Source organism: Eulemur rufifrons, chromosome 4 (genome assembly GCF_041146395.1).
Source record: "Eulemur rufifrons isolate Redbay chromosome 4, OSU_ERuf_1, whole genome shotgun sequence".
NCBI classification, from domain to species: domain Eukaryota; kingdom Metazoa; phylum Chordata; class Mammalia; order Primates; family Lemuridae; genus Eulemur; species Eulemur rufifrons.
This window is the reverse complement of record NC_090986.1, coordinates 700,365-723,105: the sequence shown is the minus strand read 5'-3', so window position 1 is coordinate 723,105 and position 22,741 is coordinate 700,365. Positions and strand designations below refer to the sequence as shown.

Genomic DNA, 22,741 nt, shown 5'->3' with positions numbered 1-22,741 from the left:
ATGGAAAATGAAAAATTAACAATGAATGTATGTAGGAGACTGAGGTGGCAATAAAATGTAAAGAAAAGCAATTAGATACCTTTTTTTAATCAAGTGCATTTGTTATTTACAGATAATTACTGGCAGTGTGGGTTTGGAAAGGTGGCTGACTCATGCAGTGCCTGAGGGAGTGGAAGTCAGTACAGTGTATCTGAAGGTGATCTAATAAGTTATGTCCAAAATCTTTAAAACTCTTCATACTCATAGAATAAAGCAACGTTCAGTCCATAGTGCTATAAATAAATAAAAGAGGGAGAAGGAACAGATTCTCCTTATGATAGAATCCCACTTAATAAATGTAGAAGAAAAGATAGAAATAAAACACTACTATTTGACAAACACCAACTGTGTAATTCGCAGGCCAGAACTATCAGTGGATGCTACACTTAGTAGGCTAAACATCTCCTAACAAGATATCCATAGTTATAAATGGAAAAAACTATGGAGAAATCAGTGGAGAAATCAGGCAGACACCACCTCAGCAAGCACTTCAAGTTAATCCCACCTGTAATGAGACATTGACATGGTGGGTCTCCCCTGGCACTCTCCCCTGCCCCCCTCAATATGATGTGCTGTGTTATTCCTGCCCAAAATGCACAACCTGAATTCCAAATCCCGAGGAAACATGGCACAAACAAATTGAAGAACATTTCACAGAACAGTTGACTAATACCCTTTGAAAGTGTCAAGGCCATGAAAGATGATGAAAGTGTGGAACTGTCCAAGATTGGGTGAGACCAAGGAATTATGAAGAAAACGTAATGTGTGTTACTGGCCTCAGATCTACAAAACAGATTTCAAGAAATGACGTTAGTGGGACAACTGATGAAATTTGAATAAGGTCTATAGATTAGTTAATAGTATCTTATAAATATTATTTTTCTGACTTGGATAATTGTACTGTGATTATGCAAGTTGTTCACATCTGGGGAAGATGGGTAAAGGGAACTATTGTATTATTGTAACCTTTTTGTAATTTTAAAATAATTTCAAAACGAACATTAGAAAAATGTTCATACATGCAATGCTCTATTTATGTCTTTAGAAATCTAGCCTGCACATTTTCAGGTATTAGTTGTAGCAAGTTTGTTGTTGAGCAAATTCTATTTAATTTTCTTCTCCTGCATCATGATAATCAGGAATATTAGCGGATATTTGCCAGGTATTTTTACTTTACTGATGGTCCAAATGAATGACTTGAAATGGTTGTGAAAAGTCTACGTAGACTCTAGAAGCTACTGAATGGCCAATTGTGACTCCTTTCTTAAGAGTTAAAGAAAATACCACTACTGACAGATGAATAGTCTCAGGTTGTAATAGATGTAGGAGCATGTATTCTTTCCCAAGGAACTACTGAAGTCTAAAGTAATATTCAGTAGAAAGTTGTGTGGACAATATCAAGCATCACAGCTGGCTATGAAGGACAGAAAACATTCTTTGTTGATGTGTGTGTATGTGTGTGTTTAGACAAGGTCTCACTCTATTGCCCAGGCTAAAGTGTAGAGGCTGATCATAGCTCACTCTTAACCTCAAATTCCTGGGCTCAAGTGATCCTCCTGCCTCAGCAGCCTAAGTAGCTGGGACTACAGGCACACACCACTATGCCTGGCTAATGTTATTTTTTATTTTTGGCAGAGATGAGGTCTTGCTATGTTGCCCAGCTGGTCTTGAACTCCTGGCCTCAAGCAATCCTGCCACCTCAGCCTTTCAAAGTGTTGGGACTGCAGGTGTGAGCCACCACACCTGGCCTGTTGACATATTCTGAAAGGCAGACTTGAAGGCACAAAAGGAAACTGGGAGATCATCACCTTTCAAATAGGGAAATAGTTGACCAGATTGTCTACCTTGTCTACCATAGTACAGTGAAACCATTGATGCTCTTTTAACTCAGAAAATAAATTGTTCTGGCTATTCTGGATGAGAGATTTCAATTATCTTTCTTGGTGCTAATAAATTGGGCACAACTGAAAAACTTAGTATATACTGATAGACTGGAAGCCTGGACAACTTGAGGCTCTTCAAGAAAATGACCCTGTCTATAAGATTTCATTAAGCTTGCTGGACAACTATGTATTTTTTTTTAATTATGGTAAAAAATGTAAATTTACCATCTTAACTATTTTAAATATACAGTTTAGTGATGTTAAGTATATTCACGCCATAGTGCAACAGATGTCTAGAATTTTTTCATCTTTTAAAACAAGAACTGTTCCAACAACTTGCCATTTCCCCCCCAGCCACTGTCAACCACCATTCTGCTTTCTGCTTCCATTAGTTTGGCTCCTTTAGATTCCTCATGTAAGTGTTATCCCACAGTATTTTTCTGACTGGCTCATTTCACTTAGCGTAATGCCCTCAGAGTTCATCGATGTTGTAACATCTGAGAGGATTTTTTTTTAAAAGGCAGAAATATAGTCCATTGTATGTTTATAACACATTTTCTTTACCTATTTATCTGTTGATGGACACTTGTGTTGCTTCCACCTCTTGGCTACTGTAGTAATGCTGCAGTGAACGTGGGTGTGCAAATATCTCTTTGCGATCCCGCTTTCAGTTCTTTGGGATATATATCCAGTTGTGGGATTACTGGATCATATAGTTATTATATTTTAAATTTTTTGTGGAACCTCCATACTGTTTTCCATAGTAGCTACGCCATTTTACATTCCCATCAGCAGTGCAAAGTCTCCAATTTCTCCACATCCTCACCAGCACTTGTTACATTCCATTTTTTAGATACTGGTCATCTTAGTGGGTATGAGGGGATATCTCATTGTGGTTTTGATTCACATTTTCCTAATGATGAGTGATGTTGAGCATCTTTTCCATAAGCAGCTTGGCTATTTTTATATCTTTTCTTAGAGAAATATCTATTCAGTCCATTATCCATTATTTGATCAGGCTATTTGTTACTGGGTTGTAGGAATCCTTTATATTATACATTCTACAACTGACCCCTTTCCAGATAGATGATTTTTTTGCAATTATTATTATTTTTTTTTTTTGTGACAGGGTCTCACTCTGTTCCTTATGCTAGAGTGTAGTGGCATCATCATAGCTCACTGCAACCTTAAACTCCTGGGCTCAAGCGATCCTCCTGCCTCAGTTTCTCCAGTAGCTGGGACTACAGGTGTGCGCCACCACGCCTGGCTAATTTTTCTATTGTTTGTAGAAATGGAGTCTTGCTCTTTCTCAGGCTGGTCTTGAACTCCTGGCCTCAAGCAATCCTCCCACCTTAGCCTCCCAGAGTGCTAGGATTATAGGCGTGAGCCACAACCCGGCTTGATTTGCAAATATTTTTTCTCATTCTGTAGGTTGCCTTTGTCTTTTTTTTTTTTTTTTTTTTTAATGCATGGAAGTTTTTAAGTTTGTAGTCCAATTTGTCTATTTTTGCTTCTGTTACCTGTGCTTTTGGTGTCATATTTAAAAACACATTGCCAAATCCAAGATCGTGAAGATTTTCTTCTGTATTCTTTTAGGAGTTTTATAGTTTTGACTCTTACATGTAGGTCTTTCATTTGTAGTTAATTTTTGTATATGGTGTAAGGTAAGGTCCAACTTCATCCTTTTGCATGTGTATGTACAGTTTTGCCAGCATCATTTGTTGAAGAGACTCCTTTCCCCATTGCATGATCTTGGCACACTTGTAGAATAGGGCTTATTTTTGGGCTTTCTTTGCTGGTCCATTGGTCTGTATGTTTGTATTTATGCCAGTACCACACTGTTTTGGTTACTATAGCTTTGTAATATTTTTTGAAATTGGGGCGTGTGAGGCCTCCAGCCTTATTCTTTTTCCAGATTGTTTTAGCTATTCAGGGGTCCTTTAATATTATATATGACTGTTAGATTTTTCTTCTGTTTCAGCAAAAAATGCCATTGGAATTTTGGTACAGATTTCATTGAATCTGTAAATTGCTTTGGGTAGTATGGACATGTCTTCTAATCCATGAACACAGAATGACTTTCTATTTATTTATGTCTTCTTTCAGTAATGTTTGGTAGGTATCACTGTATAAGTCTTTTGCCTGCTTGGTTAAATTTATTTCTAAAGTGTTTTATTCTTTTGATGCTGTTGTAAATGGGAATTTTAAAAATTTTGGTTTTGGATTGTTTGTTGTTAGTATATAGAAACACAGCTGATTATTGTGTGTTAATTTTGTATCCTCCACTTCACAGGATTTATTAGTTCTATTTCTTTTCTTTCTTTCTCCCTCCACCTCCCTCCCCCTCCCCCCTCTCCCCCTCTCCCCTTCTCCCCCTCCTGCCGCCTCCTCCTTTCCCCCTTCTCCCCTCTCCCCTTCCCCTTCCCCTTCTCTCCCTATTCCTCTCTCTCCCTCTCCCTCTCTCTCTCCCTCTCCCCCCTCCCCTTTTCTCTCCCTCTTTCTCTCTCCCTCTCCCCCTCTCCCTCTCCCTCTCTCCCTCCCTGAGATCTTTTTTCTTTTCTAATGTAAGCATTTGCTGTTATAAACTTTCCTTTTCATACTGCTTTCACTGCATCCCATTATGTTTTAGTATGTTGTGTTATTTTCATTTGTCTCAATTTATTTTTTGATTTCCTTTGTTATTTCTTCTTTCACCCATTGGTTGTTTAAGAGTGTATTGTTTAGTTTCCAACATGTTTGTGTATTTTCCCATTGTTTTTCTGCTGTTGATTTCTAGTTTCATTCTATTATGATTGAAAAGATACTTGTATGATTTCAATCTTCTTAAAGATTCTTTGTTCAGACTTGTTTTGTGGCCTAATATGTGGTCTATCCTGGATAATATTTGATGTGTGCTTGAGAAGAATGTGTTTTCTGCTGTTACTGAGTGGAGTGCTCTGTATATGTCTGTTGGGTCCAGTTGATCTATGGTGTTTTTCAAATCCTTCAATTTCTTATTATCATTTGTCTGGTTGTTCTACTTATTATTGAAAGTGAGGTATTGAAGTCACTTACTGTTATTCTGTTGCTATTTCTTCCTTTAATTCTAGCAATGTTTGCAGTATATATTTGGGAGCCTGGATGTTAGGTGCATATATTTTGATGTATCTCCCTCATGAATTCACCCTTTTATCATTATATAATGACCTCTTTGTCATTAGTGACAGTATTTTACTTAAAGTCTGTTTGATATAATTATGGCCACCCTTTCTCTCTTTTGGTTACAATTTGCATGAAATATCTTTTCCCAGCCTTTCATTTTAGCCTATGTGTTCTTAGAGCTAATGTGAGTCTCTTGTAGACAGTGTATAATTGGGTCTTTAAAAGAAATCCATTCAGCCATTCTTGGGAGAAAATATTTGCATGCTATACATTTGATAAAGGGCTGATAACTAGAATCTATATAAGACTTAGGAAAATCAGCAAGAAAAAAAATCAAACAACTGCATTAAAATGTGGGCAAAGGGCATGAACAGAAACTTTTCAAAAGAAGACAGACTTATGGCCAAAACAAACATATGAAAAACTGCTCAACATCTCTAATCATTAGAGAAATGCAAATCAAAACCACATGAGCTATCCCTTATCTTCAGTGAGACTGGCTTTTATCAAAAGGTCCCAAAACAATAAATGTTGGCGTGGATGTGGAGAGATGGGAACACTCATACACTGCTGGTGGGACTGCAAACTAGTACAACCTCTATTGGAAAACAGTATGGAGATACCTCAAAGAGCTAAAAGTAGAACTACCATTGGATTCAGAAATCCCATTACTGGGTATCTACCCAAAGGAAAAAAAGACATTCTGTAAAAAAGACATCTGCACTTGAACGTTTATAGCAGCACAATTCACAATTGCAAAGATGTGGAAACAACCCAAGTGCCCATCAGTACATGAGTGGATTAATAAAACGTGGTATATGTATACCATGGAGTTCTACTCAGCCACAAAAAAAATGGTGAACTACCTATTGTATTATCCTGGATGGAGCTGAAGCCCATTCTTCTAAGTGAAGTATCACAAGAATGAAAAAACAACCACCACACATACTCACCATAAAATTGGTACTAATTGATCAACACTAATGTGCACATGTGGAAAGTAAGATTCATAGGGTGTCTGGCAGGTGGCAAGGGGGTGGGCAGAGGGGATAGGTAAATTCACACCTAACAAATGTGGTGTGTGCTGTCTGGGGGATGGGCATGCTTGTAGCTTTGACTCAGGTGGTGCAAAGGCAATTTATGTAGCCAAAGCATTTGTACCCCAGTGATATTCTCAAATAAAAATAAATACATAAAAAATCCATTCAGCCATTCTGTGTCCTTTGAGGGGATTAACTCATTTACATTTAAAGTGATTGTTGACAAGGAAAGACTTCCTATTGCTCTTTTGTTGTTTTCAATATGTCTTGTAGCTTTGTTGCTCTTTTCCTCTCTTACTGTTTTCCCTTGTGTTTCATCGATATTTTGTAGTGACATATTTTGATTCCCTTTTCATATAGTTTTGTGTATCTTCTATAGGTATTTTTTTGTGCTTACTATGGGGGTTACATACAATATTTTAAAGTATTAATAATCTATTTTAAACTAATAACAACTAACTCCAGTTACATACAAAAACTATATTCCTTTATATTTGTGCCCCCCTAGCACTTATTGATGTCACAAATTGGATTTTTTAAATTATGTGTCCATTGACATATATTTATAGTGTTTGTGCTTTTGTCTTTTATCTTTATTTATTTATTTTTTTTATTTTTTTTTTGAGACAGAGTCTCACTCTGTTGCCCAGGCTAGAGTGAGTTCCGTGGCGTTAGCCTAGCTCACAGCAACCTCAAACTCCTGAGCTCAAGGGATCCTCCTGTCTCAGCCTCCCGAGTAGCTGGGACTACAGGCATGCACCACCATGCCCGGCTAATTTTTTCTATATATATTTTTAGCTATCCATATAATTTCTTTCTATTTTTAGTAGAGATGGAGTCTTGCTCTTGCCCAGGCTGGTCTCGAACTCCTGAGCTCAAACGATCCGCCCACCTTGGCCTCCTAGAGTGCTAGGATTACAGGCGTGAGCCACCTCACCTGGCCGCTTTTGTCTTTTAAATTCTATATAATTAAAGGGATTTGCACAAACATTACAATACTATAGAATTCTATTAATGTATTTGTGTGTTTATTTACCTTTAATAGAGCTTTATATTTTCATATGGTTTTGTGTTGCTGACTAGCATCCTTTTGTTTCAACCTGAAGGACAAAATTTAGCATTTCTTGTAGGGAAGGTGATGAATTTCCTTGGCTTTGGTTTATCTGGAAAAGTGTTTTTTTTTTGGCAAAGAATCTAAGTAGATATTTTTCCAAAAAATATACAAATGGTCAATAAACACATGAAAAGATGCTGAACATCATTATGTCTTAGGGAATTGACAACCAAAATCACAATAAGGTCTTACATTTAAGTCTTTAATCCATTTTGAACTGATTTTTGAGTATAGTGTAAGAGAAGGGTTCAATTTCATTTTTTTGCGTGTGGAGATCCAGCTTTCCCAAAGCCATTTATTGAAGAGTCTATCCTTTCCCCATTGTATATTCTTGGCAACTCTGTTGAAAATTAGTTGACTATGTATGTGTGGGTTTATTTCTGGGTTTTCTATTCTGTTCCATTGGTCTGTTCTTATGCCAGTACCATACTGTTGTGATTACTATACTATAGGTTTGTAAAACAGTTTGAAACCAGGAACTTCGATGCTTCCAGCTTTTTCCTTTTTTTTTTTTTTATTTCAGGAAATTATAGGGATACAAGCGCTTTGGTTACATGTTATGACTTTGCCATATCCCAACCATGATTTGAGACGTGCCCTTTTCCCCTCTACAACGCTCACTGTGTTCATTAGTTGTGAGTTTATCCACCCCAACCCCCAAAGAATATTACTACTGTGTGAGCACCTTAGTGTTGATCAGTCAGTGCCAGTTTGATGGCAAGTACATGTGGTGCCTATTCTTCCATTCTTGTGATACCTCACTTTGGAGGATGGGCTTAAGCTCTATCCAGGAAAATATAAGAGGTGCTAGATCACCATCGTTTCTTATAATTGAGTAGTATTCCATTGTACACATATACCATATTTTATTAATCCACTCATGGATTGACAGGCACTTGGGTTGTTTCCACATCCTTGCTATAGTGAGTTGTGCTGCCATAAACATTCGGGTGCAGATCTCTTTATTATAGAATGTCTTTTGTTCCTTTGGGTAGATGCCTAATAGTGCTACTGCTCGATCAAATGGTAGTTCTACTTGTAGCTCCTTGAGGTATCTCCAAATTCTTTTCCACAGACGTTGCACTAATTTGCAGTCCCACCAGCAGTGTAAGAGTGTTCCTGTCTCTCCACATCGTCACCAGCATTTGTTGCTTTGGGATTTTTTGACAAAGGCCAATCTTACTGGAATTAGGTGATATCTCATTGTGGTTTTGATTTGCATTTCCCTAATGATTAGAGATATTGAGCATTTTTTGTGCGTTTGCTGGCCATTATTCTGTCTTCTTTTAAAAAGTTTCTGTTTGTGTCCTTTGCCAATTTATTGATGGGGTGGTTTGATTTTTTCTTCTTGATTTTTTTGAGTTCTAGATAGATTCTTGTTATCAGCCCTTTATCAGATGTGTAGAGGGCAAATATTTTCTCCCATTCTGTAGGTTGTCGATTCACTCTAATGATAGTTTCCTTGGCTGTGCAAAACCTTTTTAATTCGATCTGGAAAAGTCTTAATTTCTCTTTTATTTTTTAAGGATAGTTTTGACAAATATAGACTTCTTAGTTGAGTTTTTTCTTTTACCACTTTTAAAGCTTTTCAGTATATTTATTGATATGTAATAGATGTATATATTTTGGGGGTACATGTGATATTTTGATTCATTCATATAAATGTGTAATGATCAAATCAGGGTAATTGGGATATATGTAACATTAAATATTTATTTTTTCTATATGCTTGGAATATTTAACAAATTTGTTTATTCTAGCTATTTTGAAATACATGATAGATGATTTTAAACTATACTCACCTTACTAAACTGTTTAACTAAGTTTTATTTCTTCTATCTAACTGTATTTTTGTACACTGTTAATCCACCTCTCCTCATCCTCCCAACCCCTACCCTCCCCAGCCTCTGCTAACCACCAGTCTACTCTCTATATTCATGAGATACACTTTTTTAGTGCACACATATTAGTGAGAACATGCAATATTTGTCTTTCTGTGCCTGGTTTACTTCACTTAACATAAAGACCTCCAGCTCCATCCATGTTGTTGGAAATGACAGGATTTCATTTTTTATGGCTGAATAGTATTCCATTGTGTATATATGGCACATTTTCTTTATCCAGTCATCTGCTGATGACCACTTAGGTTGATTCCATATTTGGGCTATTGTGACTAGTGCTGCAATAAACATGGGAGTGCAGATATCTTTTTGATATATTGATTTCTTTTCTTTTGAATATATACCCAGGAGTAGGATTACTGGATCATATGGTAGTTCTATGTTTAGTTTTTCTGAGGAACCTCTGTGCTGCTTTTCTTACTGATTCTACTAATTTACATTCCCAACAACAATGTATGAGGGTTCCCTTTCTTCACATCCTTGGCAGCATCTGTCATTTCCTGTCTTTTTGATAAAAATCCATTTTAACTGGGGTGAGATGATATCTCATTGTGGTTTTGATTTTCATTTCTTTGATAATTAGTGATGTTGAACATTTCTTCATATATCTGCTGGCCATGTGCATGTCATATTTTGATGTATGTCCATTTCTTTCCTCAAATTTGGGAGGTTTTGGCCAATATTTCTTCAGGCACGCTTTTTTCTCTTTTCACTCTCTCTTCTCCTTCTGGGACTCCCATAATGTGTATATTGATGTTGACAATGTTCCATAAGTTCCTTAGGCTCCCTAAATGTCCATATGTCTGCTTTTATGCCAATGTCATGCTTTTTTGATTGCTATAGCTTTGTAGGATATTTTGAAGGCAGTTAGTGTTGCTTCTAGCTTTGTTCTTTTTGCTCAAAATTGCTTTGGGTATTTGGGGTCCTATGATTCCATACAAATTTTAGAATTGTTTTTTTTTTCTATTTCTATAAAGAATGTCATTGGTATTTCTTTTATAAGGATTGCATTGAATCTGTTGATTGCTCCGGGTGGTATGGACATTTTAACAATATTCTTCCAGTCCAAGAACACACAGGATATTTCTCTATTTATTTGTGTCCTCTTCAATTTTTTTCATGAGTATTTTATATTTTTCAATGTAGATGTCTTTTACCTCCTTGGTTAAATTTATTTCTAGGTTATTATTTTTTATAGTTATTGTAAATGGGGTAGTTTTCTTGATTTCCTTCTGGTTAGTTCATTATAGTGTATAGAAATGCTACTACTGATTTATGTTTGTTGATTCTGTATTCTGCAACTTTAGTGAATTCATTTATTCTAACAGTTTTTTGGTATAGAATCTTTAGGGTTTTCTGTATACAGGATTATGTGATGTGCAAACAGGGACAGTTTTACTTTCTTCTTTCCTATTTGGGTGCCTTTTATTGCTTTCTCTTGTCTAATTCTACTTCCAGTATTATGTTGAATAGAAGAGATGAAAGTGGGCATTCTTAGAGAAAAAGGTTTTAACTTTTCCCTGTTGAGTATGGTTTTAGGTGTGGGTTTGTCATATCTGGCTTTGATGATGTTTCAATACGTACCTTCTATGCCCAATTTATTGAGAGTTTTTGTCATTAAAATATGTTAAGTTTTGTCAAATGCTTTTTCTGCATCTATTGAAATGATTGTATGTTTTTTTGCCTTCATTCTATTAATGTGATAAATGATGTTTATTGGTTTGCATAAGTAGAACCATCCTTGCATTCCTAGAATGAATCCTACTTGATCATGGTGAATGATCTTTTGAATATGCTGCTGAAGTCGGTTTGGTAGTATTTTCTTGAGAATTTTTATATCTGTGCTCATCAGGGATATTGACCTGTAGTTTTCCTTTTTTTGTCATATCCTTGTCTGATTTTGGTATCTGGGTGATGCTGGCTTCATAGAATGAGTTTGGGAGAATTCCCTCCCAAAACTATTGCTGTTATAGTTTGAGAAGAATTGGTATTAATTCTTCTTTTCTTTTTAAATGTTTGGTAGAATTCAGGTCCTGATATTTTCTTTGATGGGACACTTTATTACTGATTCAGTCTCATTACTTATTATTGGTGTGTTCAGATTCCTATTTCTTCATGATTCATTCTTAGTAAGTTTTATGTTTCCAACAGTTTATCCATTTCCTCTAGGTTTTCCAATTTGTTGGTAGTTAGTCATAGTAGTCTTTTAATATCCTTTATATTTCTGTGATATCATTTGTAATGTCTCCTCTTTCATCTCTGATTTTATTTATTTGAGTGTTCTTTTTCTCTTAGCAGTCTAGCTAAAAGTTTGTCCATTTTATCTTTTCAAAAAAACTATTAGGGCCGGGCGCGGTGGCTCACGCCTGTAATCCTAGCACTCTGGGAGGCCGAGGTGGGCGGATCGTTTGAGCTCAGGAGTTCGAGACCAGCCTGAGCAAGAGCGAGACCCCACCTCTACTAAAAATAGAAAGAAATTATATGGACAGCTAAAAATATATATAGAAAAAATTAGCCGGGCATAGTGGCGCATGCCTGTAGTCCCAGCTACTCGGGAGGCTGAGACAGGAGGATCGCTTGAGCTCAGGAGTTTGAGGTTGCTGTGAGCTAGGCTGACGCCACGGCACTCACTCTAGCCTGGGCAACAGAGTGAGACTCTGTCTCAAAAAAAAAAAAAAAAAAAAAAAAAAAAAAAACTATTAGTTTCATTGATCTTTTGTGCTGTCTTTCTTTAGTACTTATTTTGATTATTGCTGCTTTGATTTTTATTATTTCTATCTTTCTGCTAATTTGGGGCTTAGTTCTTGTTTCTTAGTTTCTTGTTCTTTGAGGTGCACTGTTAGGTGGTTTGTTTGAGATTTTCCTAATTTTCTGATGTAGGCATTTATTGGTATAAACTTTTCCCTGAATACTGTTTTACTTCATCCCATAGATTTTAGTATGTTGTTGTTCCATTTTTATTTGTCTCTAGAATTTTTTAATTTTGCTTTTAATTTCTTCATTGACCTAGTCATTGGTTTTTCAGGGCATGTTGTTCAATTTCCACGTACTTGTATAGTTTCTGACATTTGTCTAGTTATTGATTTCTAGTTTCATACCATGAAACTAGTGGTTGGAAACAATATTTGATATAATTTAATTTTTAGCAATTTGTTGACTTGTTTTGCATCTTGTCATATGGTCTATTCTAGAAAAGAATCTGTAGTCTGATGCTGTTGGATGGAAAATTCTGTATGTACCTGTTAGATCCATTGTGTCTAAAATCCACAGTGCAATTCTAGTATTTTCTTATTAATTTTCTTCCTGGTTGATCTATCCTTTGTTCAAAGTGGATTATTGAAGTCTCCTACTATTATTGTATTGTTATCTATTACTCCTTCCATGTCCATTAATATTTACTTTATATATTTAGGTGTTTTCATGTTGGGTACACATACATTTACAATTGTTATGTCTTCTTGATGAATTGAGCCCTTTATCATTAAGTAATGTCCTTTTTTGTCTCTTCTGACAATGTTTTGACTTGAAGTCTATCTAATCCAATGTAAGTATAACCATCTCTCCTTTCTTTTGGTTACCATTTTCATGGAATATCTTCTTTCATCTCTTTACTTTCAGCCTATGTATGTCCTTAATGCTAAAGCAGGTCTCTTTTAGGCAGCATATAGTTGAATTTTTTTAAAATCCACTCAGCCATTCTGTCTTTTAACTGGATAACTTAGTCTATTTACATTCAAAGTAATTATTGATAGTTAAGGACTTCCAATGTCATTTTGTTAGTTGTTTTCTGATTGTTTTGTAGATCTTTTGTTCTTTTCCTCTTTGTTTTCTTGCTTATATCTGTGATTTGATAATAGTAATCTCTCTTCTTTTCCTATAATTGTGTCTTTTCCAGAATGTCATGATATTCATCATTTTTCTAGGTTTTTAAGTGAGATATAATTCATATGCCATAAAATTCACATTCTTACAGTGTACAATCCAAAGGTTTTTAGTGTATTCACAAAATTGCACAACCATCATTAGTATCTAATTTCAGAACATTTTATCATCCTCAAAAGAAACACTCTATACATTAACAGTTACTCCTCCTTTCCCCTTCCTCCTGACTCTGAGACCACTAATCAACTGCCTATCTCTAGATTTGTCTCCTCTGAATATTTAATATAAATAGAATCATACAGTATATGACCTGTTCTGTGCCTTTTTTCCCACTGATAATAATGTTTTTAAAAATACTTTAAGTTGTAGCATGAGTTATTACTTCATTTTTTTATGACTGAATAATAATCCATTGTATGGACGCACTATCCTAAACTTTGTTTATCCATTCATTAGTTTATCTGGGTGGTTGCTACGTTTTGGGTATTGTGAATATTATTATTATAAACATTCATGTACAAGTTTTTCCTTATATGTAAGAATGAAATTGTTGGGTTTTACAGTGACTCTACATTTAATTTTCTGAGGCACCAACAAACTGTTTTCCATAGCAGTTTCACTGTTTTGTATTTCCACCCAACAATGTATGAAGGTTCCAACTACTCCACATCTTACCAGTATATCTTGTGATTTTTGTTTGCGTTTCCCTAATGGCTAGTGATGTGCATATATTTTCATGTGCTTATTGGCTATTTGTATATCTTTGGAGAAATGTCTATTCAAATACTTTGACCAATTTTAAAATGGGGTTATTTGTCTTTTTGTTACAGGGTTGTAACAGTTTTTAAATATATTCTGAATGCTAGGCCCTTATCTGATATAAAATTTGAAAACATTTTCTCCCCATTGGTAGGCTGGCTGTCTTTTTACTTTTTCAATAGTGTCTTTTGAAGCACAAAAGTTGTAAATTATGATGATGTCTAATTTATTTATTTTTGTTGCTTATATCATATTTAACACATATTTGGTTAATATTTGATATAATGTTTAAGAAACTTGTTGCCCTATCCATGATGACCATGAAGATTTACATCTTTGTTTTCTCCTGTGAGTTTTATATAATAGCTTTGGCATTTACATTTCGGTCTTTGATTAATTCTTAGTTAATTTTTGTATATGATATTCAGTCTTTTGCATATGAATTCAGTTGTTTCATCACCATTTGTTAAAAAGATTATTTTTCTCCATTGAATTATCTTGGTTGGCACTTTTGCCAGTCATCAATTGTTTATAAACTTATGGGTTTATTTCTGGGCTTTCAACCCTATTTCAATGACCTATATGTCGCTCCTTATGCCAGTACCACATGGTCTTGATTACTGTAGTGTTGTAGTAAGTATTGAGATTGGAAAAGTGTGAGTTCTCCAACTTTATTCTTCTTCTTCAAAATTATTTAGCCTATTCTGGATGGATCCCTTGCATTTCCATTTGAATTTTAGAACTGGCTTTTCCATTTTTTGTAAAAAAAGAAAAAAGCCAGCTGGGGTTTTGCATTGAATCTATAGATCATTTTGGGGGATTATTGCCATCTTAAGATTAATTCTTCCAATCCATGAACACGAGATATCTTTTTCCATTTATTTAGATCTTTAATTATTTAGATCTTTAATTTTTTTCACTGATGTTTGTACAACTCTTACACTTCTTTTGTTAAATTTATTCCTAAGTATTTTCTTCTTTTGGAAACTATCATAAAAGGAATTGTTTTCTTAATTTAATTTTAAGATTGCTTATTGCTAATGTATAGAAATACATTTGATTTTTATTTATTAATCTTCCTCCTGCTGCCTTGCTAAATTTAGTTATTAGCTATAATTGTTTTTCTTTTTTGTGTGTGTGGATTCCTTAGGATTTTCTATATGTAAGATAATGTCATCTGCAATAGAAATACTTTTTAATTTGGATAATTTTTGTTTATTTATTTTGTTTTTTGCCTAATTGCCTGGCTAGAATCTTCAGTACAATATTGAATAATAGTAGTGAGAGTGGAAATCCTTGTCTTGTTACTGAGGATAGGAAACATAATTTTAGTCTTTCACCACTAAGTATGATGTTCACTCTGGGTTTTCTGTAGATGCCTTTTGTCAGTTTGTCCCTTTTATTCCAGATTTGTTTGTGTTTTTTATCATAAAAGCATATTTGATTATGTCAAATGCTTTTTATTTTTTGCATCTATTGTGATTATTTCATTTTTGTCCTGTGTCCTAATAATATGGTGTATGATAGGATTGATTTTGTATATTGAACCAGCCTTACATTCCTGAGATAAATCACACTTTGTCGTGATGTAGAATATGGATATACTAGTGAATTATTAAGTCCCTTAGGTCCCATTGCAGTACATTTATGCTCATACTGTCAGACATTAGGACGATAATATTTCCATAGCATTCCATAATATTTATATAGTAGGCTAAGCCACATTCAGTCTATTGTCCTTTCTGTTGAAATGTGAAATGTGTTTTTCCTATAACACTAAATGGCAGAAAGGCAATAGAAATGTAAAAAATATTCAAATTCATTCTAGTAGTATAAAACTGCGGATAACTGTCCATTTCCATTAAGTCCAATATAATTGTGTGTCCTTGAAAATAAAAAGTTGGAATTAAAATCTTAATAAGTATACTTTTTGGTAAAGGGGACAATTTCATAAAATAATTAAATTTTAAGTGGCAGAATAGTGTTTGAAACTAATTGAATTGGCTTTTTGTTTAGGTCTGTTAAAGACCTCAGAGATAACCTAAGCTAGCCCTTTCATTTTACATGTTGAAAACCAAGAAATCTTCAGTTTTTATCTTTACTTCTGGAGCACTTCTGGATTTTCAGTGGTGTTTGGCCTCTTTCAAGAAAAGAACTTGATACACATCTTCTTTGTGGTGGAATAAAACATCATTGATTCAGTTACTTTTCTTGGTGAAACTTTTTCATCATCACCATCACCGTCACTACTTTCATCACTTCAACCACCACCACTACCACCACCACCACTGTCACCATCATTATCATTATCCCTGGACTGCCTAAATTCTGAAGGTTCATAGTCCAAGTGTGTGGGCCTAACATCTTCAAGGAATCATGAAAGACGATAAGCATGTTTCACCAGTTTTATGTATATATGACCTGAATCCATGGAGCCAGTGGTTCCATTGAAGTTTTAAGTGTGGAAGGATCACAACTGAGAACTTAACCTTTAAGCAGGGCTGACTAAACTAGCAATTATCATCTGTCATACATCTGTGGTCTAATTTGAGTATAGGCAGCATTCCAACACCTTTTTCAGAGCAACCACCACCTCCTTGCTCCTTAGACTATGGATGAGGAGGTTCCTCCTGGGGGTGAGGGTGGCACCAGGCATAAAGAGAATCTGGTAAGAACTAGGCCTCATATAGACCAGCATGGCTGGACCAAAGTAGAGGCTCGTCACAGTCAGGTGGGAGGAACAGGTAGCCAGGGATTTGTTCCTGTCCTCAGGGGAGTTCATGTGGAGGACAGTAAGGAAGATGAGGGCATTAGAACTCAGGATAAAGGACAAAGGAATGAGGAGCACCGCAATGCTTGTCACCACCATCACCTTCTCATAGGCAGCGATATCGTCATGGGCCAACTTTAGGATGGCCATGACCTCACAGAGAGGATGGGAAATCTCTCTGGAACCACAGATGGAGAAATGCATGGCATAGGCTGTGTGTGCAAGTAATGTAAGGGTACCCCCAGCCGAGGAGATGGCAGCCATCTTCAGACAGACCCTCTGGCTCATGATGAGGGCATATCTCAGAGAGTTGCATATGGCTACATACTGGTCATAGGACATGAGAATGATGAGGATACGCTTGGTGATTCCTAGAGTCAGAAAGAAGAAGATTTGAGTCCCACAGGTCACCCATGAGATGTTTCTCCTCCCTGAGAAGAAGTCAGTTGCCATCTTGGTTACAGTGCTAGAGATTAATGTCAGGTCCATGAGAGCCAGCTGGCTGAGCAGGAAGCACATGGGCCTGTGGAGGTGAGAATCCACCCAGATCCAAAGAATAAGAATAGAGTTTGCAGTGAGAGCCACAGTGTAGACCAGGAAGATGGTAGAGACAAGGAAGTTGATATGTTTCATACCGGGGAAGAGGCCCAAGACAATAAAATCCATATTCAAAGACTCATTCCTTTTATCCATGTCTCTGCCTTATTAGTTGGAAGTACTCAACCCTGGAATAAAGTGAGAGTTGGACAAATCATGAAGATTTATTAGATTCTCTTCCCTAAACTCTTTTCTTTCTTGCCCTTGATCAGCATCAGCAGGCTGTAAACTTTCTGCAAATGACAACACTTTAGCTAATTTCATGGCTAAGGAAGCCATCTCATGTTGTCACTCATCTTCTTCACTCCTAGGACAAATTGCTGCCAGTCAGGACAGTTAATGTCCAGCCCACATCTAACAGCAATAGCCCAGAGTCAATACTACCACCTTCCCTTCTGACCACCTCATTTCTCAGAGAACCTCCTTCACTTTATCCTGACTCACTCTCCTGCTTGAACCTTTGGAAAGTTTATGACATTTGCTCCATCCTCGCTCAATCACATATTTTTCCATCGTAGTATGTACCAGGCACTGTGCTAAGCATTTGGGAGACAAAGATGAATAAACTGTGGCTTCTGAGGCCAAAGACCTTTAACCTCATTGAAGAAGGTGACTGGTGAAAGGTAATATTAAAAAGGGTAAAAGATGTTATAAAGGAAGAATATATATGATACATTGATCACTGAACATGCAATATTTTTCATTTTTAATTGCTAGAATAATTGCATGATGATAAAAGTCTAACCTTACATAGCTTTTTTTTTTTTTTTTTTTTTTTAGGTGAACCATCAAATCTGAGACTTAACATCATGGAATTATAGGCTTTTAGAGAGGAAAGGTGACTAAGAGATTATCTCATCCAGAAAGGTTAAGTACCTTGTCTAAGGCCACATCACTATTTGATACTGAAGACAAATGACTAAAACTCATGTTCCAGCAATTTTTTCAATTACAGCCTATTTTCAGGTCCTTGTTAAACATATTCTCAGTAGCATTTTTATTAAACTAGCCTGTATTGTCCTTTTCTTTATGTATTAGGGAAATGCTAGCTCCTGTAATAGATAATCTCCAAAACCTCAGTGGCTTAAGATAATAGAAATGTATTTCTCATGAGATGAAGTCCAAAATAGACATTGTTGACAGGCATGTGGCTCTCCTCTGGGTGACATTTCAGGGGCCCAGGCTCCTGCCATCTTGTTGCTCAGTGGTTCATCTGCATCAAGCAGGCAGCAGGCAAGATGTGGGAATGTTAACAGGCCAAGACTGAAAGTGCTGCATATAGTCATTCGACCATACTTTTCTGCTGGGAACTCTATCTAGCTTGGTACACAGGAAGAAGAGGAAGTGGGTTTGGTGAACAGTTGTCTGTTCCTGTCCCATCTACAAAGTTAATTTGTGTGCATAAGGCCTATAAGCTGGTTCATGGTAAAGACACTGTTTTGCATTCCTTTACATGACCATAATGGTTTGACCACAATGGTGGTGCTATCAGTACTTACTGAATTGAATTGAACATACATTTCTAGCCACTCAGGGGAACAGTTCCTTGCTCTCCTTCTGTGGACCTGATTCTTGGCCCTTTCAAAATAGAATAATTTTCTATTGCTTCATTATAATTATCCCAAGACTTACCAGCTTAAAACAACACACACTTAGTACCTCACAGTTTCTTTCCATCATGAGTCTGAGTGTAGCTTAGCTGGGTTTCTCTGCTAAATATCTCTGAAAAGACTGTAATCAAAGTGCTGGTTGGTGCTACAGTTTCATCTGAATGCTCAGCTGGGGGAGGATCTGCTTCCAAGCTCACTCAGTTGTTTTTGGCAGTTCAGTTCAGCCTTCGTGATCTGTTGGAATGACAGCCTCGGTTCCTCACTGGCTGTTGACTGGAGGTCTCCCTCAGTTCCTTGCTTTTCCATGGGGCAATTTACAACATGAAAGCTGGCTTTCTTCAAGAAAGAGAGAGAGGTAATGTAGCAAGGGGAGGGAGAGAAAGAGTAAGATGGCAGTCACAGTATTTTTGTAACCTAATATCAGAAGTGATAAATGATAAGGTCTAGCCTTTGTTCAAGGGAGAGAATTACACAAGGGCATAAATGTCAGCATGCAAGGATCATTGGGGTTATCCTTGAGGCTGCCTGTCACAAAGATTCTCCAAGTTTATTGTATTTTTCTAGTACCTTTGAAATTTAGACTTAGAAGGTGTCTTAGAAAAGTCTAGTTCACTCTTATCCCCAGTCATTTTTATCTTTCTGTTATTTTAGTGATGAAGAAATTAAAGTTCAGGAAATTTCAATGATTAGTCCCAGATCACCCAGCTAGTTAACAATGAAGGAACTACACCCAGCAATACTATAACCTCGGCTTTCTTAATTACTTGCAGGGCTTTACTATAAATTATTCCTTGAGTTAATTTTAACTCTTCATATTCTGTTACTACTAGATCACTTAGGGAACAAATAAAGATGCTCCAAATTAGTGTAAAATTATTTACTTTAATGGATAAGGACTGCGGGGAGATGTTAAGCCATGAATATAACTAATTTTAAATTTTTGTTATAGTTTATGTGTGGGTTTTAATCATCTAGAACATACAAAAAATATTAATGTATTTCAATTTTACATATTTATAAATTTCATTTATGCATAAAACTTAGAAAAGTCTACTTATTTAAACGATACATTTAGCCCGTAAGCCTTGAATGAAGATCTATGAATATACACGTTATTGATATATCTTGAGGTATGACCATGTCTTGGAAGATCAGGTGTTTTGATAGCCATCCTGTCTGTAATTGTCAGGCAAATGAGTATTTTCAGTTGCTCTACAAGGTGGTGTGATAGCAGAGCCAGCTTAGAAGACTCAGTCATGGCAGCGGCATTTTAGGGTAGATTTTGCTCCTTGATTTAAACCAGAGTTATTAGGCCCACTGGCCTACGTCTCCACCTGCTCTGCAACTTTCCTTTTTCTGGGTCTGAACCTTTGTATTTTCAGATGTGTAAATTCAGGGCTCATAGCTCTGAACAAAGTAGTGAATAGGTTCATTACTTAGAGTGCCTGTGTGCTCACTCTCAGCATCTTCTGGCCAGTTCACATGCCAGTGAATTCTTTGGATGATGATGTGACCGGGAACATTCATCCTGAGATCCGTCCCACTTCCACCATGGTCTTGTTGGTGAATTACTTTCTTTTCATCCTGGGAGGCCTTCATGCTCTGACATCTTTTCCCTGATTAAACTCCTTTCAGAGAAAGATCTGTTAAATGGATGTCGTGTGACTCAATAGGCTGTCCTTTATAAGGAGGCACTAAGCTCCTCAGGAAAGAAAGCCAGGAGTCAAAGACACAGGCATCTGCAAGAGTCATCTTTGGCCTCAGAAACTGACTGGAGGAGAAGCAGCCTGCAGGGACATTCCTGGCACCCCTGCAAGCATGCACGTATCTCTTCCCTTGTCCTGTCTCTCTTCTCTCATCTCTTTTTTGTCCTTTATCCACACATCTATAAACTTCAAGTCCATGCACCACTTAAAGTTGTATGTTTAGTCTCTCAAGGGCATCTCGATGATTTGTTTCGCTCATTAAAATTTTATTCTTCTAATCACCATTCCTTTCTGCTTCCCTTTCTTAGCTAGTCATTGACTCTGTTACATCTGTTTTCTAAAATTTCCTTCAGGACCATACCCTTAGACCCTTTATACGTAGTCTCTTTCCTTTCAGAAAAAATCAGATTCTAATTTCTCTGATGTTGCCAGGACAGGAAAATATATTTGCACAGAAAATATGTAGGTGATGTATAAGGAGATGAGTTTCATTATTTCCTTATTAGTTACTGACTAACCAATCATGATGAATGGAACATTCTTTCCTTTAGAGAACATTACCTGGTTAGAGGAACACATGATTCACAGATACTTCTGAGAGGTTTTATTATCTTTACAATTAGGTATTCTAAATTGTATCACTTTTGGAAAATTTTCTTAATGTTATCACTTTTAAGTCAAAGAGATTTGCTTCTTTTTCTTTGATTCAAAGTCAGTTATTTTAACAGGTAACTCAATAATACAAAACAATCTTATAAAACATAATCTGATACTTTGGATTTGTTTGTGAAATATTTTGTATCTTAGTCAAAAGAATAGGTTTCTGACTTCACTGAAATGAAACTGCTTATGACATATGTTTAGTACAATCAAGTTAAATGTTATGTCATAATGGAGACCATTTCTCTTTTACCTCTCATCTTACCTCAGTTTTTTAGTTTAATGTATAAATATGTAGTTTGACAACCTTTGCATGTCTTTGCTTTGTCCATTTCCTTGGGGATAATCCAGCCAGGTAGACAGAACCAATAATTTCTTGTTGCCATCTATAAAAGAAAATCTAGAAATTGTTATTAATAGTTAGGTGGGTTTTTATGTTTGTGATTTTCTCCCTGGTTTTGGATTTCAGCCAGCAAACAGGAGTACTCATTTCTGTATGCACAGTTCTCTGCAATGACAAGAACCATCATCTGCCCTTTCTATGTTGTCTTTTCCCAAGGGTTCCAGTGAAAGTGAACTCAGAGCCCTCCTGGGGTCCCTGTAGCTCATTTGGTTGTCCTGGTTGCCTGCTCCAGGCTCCTTTCTGAACCAGTTGCACATGGGAACCATGCTGAGTCTGCAATTGAGATGCACATGGCTCTGCTTTGAGGTTGAAACCAAAATTTGTATTAGTTCTGGAATTTAGGGTTTACAAATATGCTTTCACTTACTTTATGTCATGCAATCCTCAAGAGCACAGTGTGAGACTGCATTCCCATCTCAACATCAGTTAGACAATCAAAGATCACACAGCTACTAAGATTCTGGGTTGTAACTCACACCCTCTTCCCCAGATTCCAGATGGCCCTGGATTTGCCTCTCAAAGAGTTCCTGCTGGATTTATTCTATTTCCCAAGAAACTAATAGTGAAATGAAACCTCCCATCTTCCTTCCACCTACCCTTCACCCTGAAGGAAAGCCGAGGCTGGAAAATAATTTCTCAAGAGATGGTTCATTTGATTGATCAGATTCTACATGTTAGAGTGGTTGTGTGTGTGTGTGTGTGTGTGCATGTGTAAGTATTAATGTAACATTAGCTAGGTACATATAGGTTATTTGTAAATAGTTTCAATCAGAAGTATCTTCAGGTGTATACTAGGTTAAAAGTTATGGCCAGGAAATAATCTCAAGGGATTAGTTATAATTCTGAAATCCCAATGGCAGGTTAACCAGATGTTATAATTGTCAAATATGTGGTGATTTTTCTGACATAAATAAAAAATACGACATATGTGGAAAATTTAAGGGATGAATATCATTCTACTTGGAGGAGATGGTTTAGTTCTAGCCCTAAACAATCACATTAGGTTCCACATATATAGTTTGTGTTTAGTTTTGATTAAGTTGATCGATTTCAGCTATTCTATGATGTGTCCCATTTTATTTAGGACAAAGATAACAACAACACAAATCATAGCTAACATGTATGGCATGTTTTCTAGGTGCTTGGCAGTATACTAAGCTGTGTGTGTGTGTGTTATCTCATTGAATCCTCATAATCTTCCTAACAGCCCCATGAGATTATTAATTAATTAATGAT

General features: G+C 36.2%; 1 protein-coding gene across 1 annotated transcript; it reads right to left on the bottom strand.

Annotated features, from left to right (window-relative positions):
* Nucleotides 1–16,301: 16,301 nt before the first annotated feature.
* On the bottom strand, nucleotides 16,302–17,222 carry LOC138382881 (olfactory receptor 2V1-like). Its single transcript, XM_069467499.1, has one exon. The coding sequence runs from the start codon at nucleotides 17,220–17,222 to the stop codon at nucleotides 16,302–16,304; it is 921 nt and encodes a 306-aa protein (XP_069323600.1).
* Nucleotides 17,223–22,741: the final 5,519 nt, after the last annotated feature.

Excerpts from the sequence above, each read along its gene's own strand:
- LOC138382881 (XM_069467499.1), bottom strand. The coding sequence starts at position 17,222 with ATGGATAAAAGGAATGAGTCTTTGAATATGGATTTTATTGTCTTGGGC.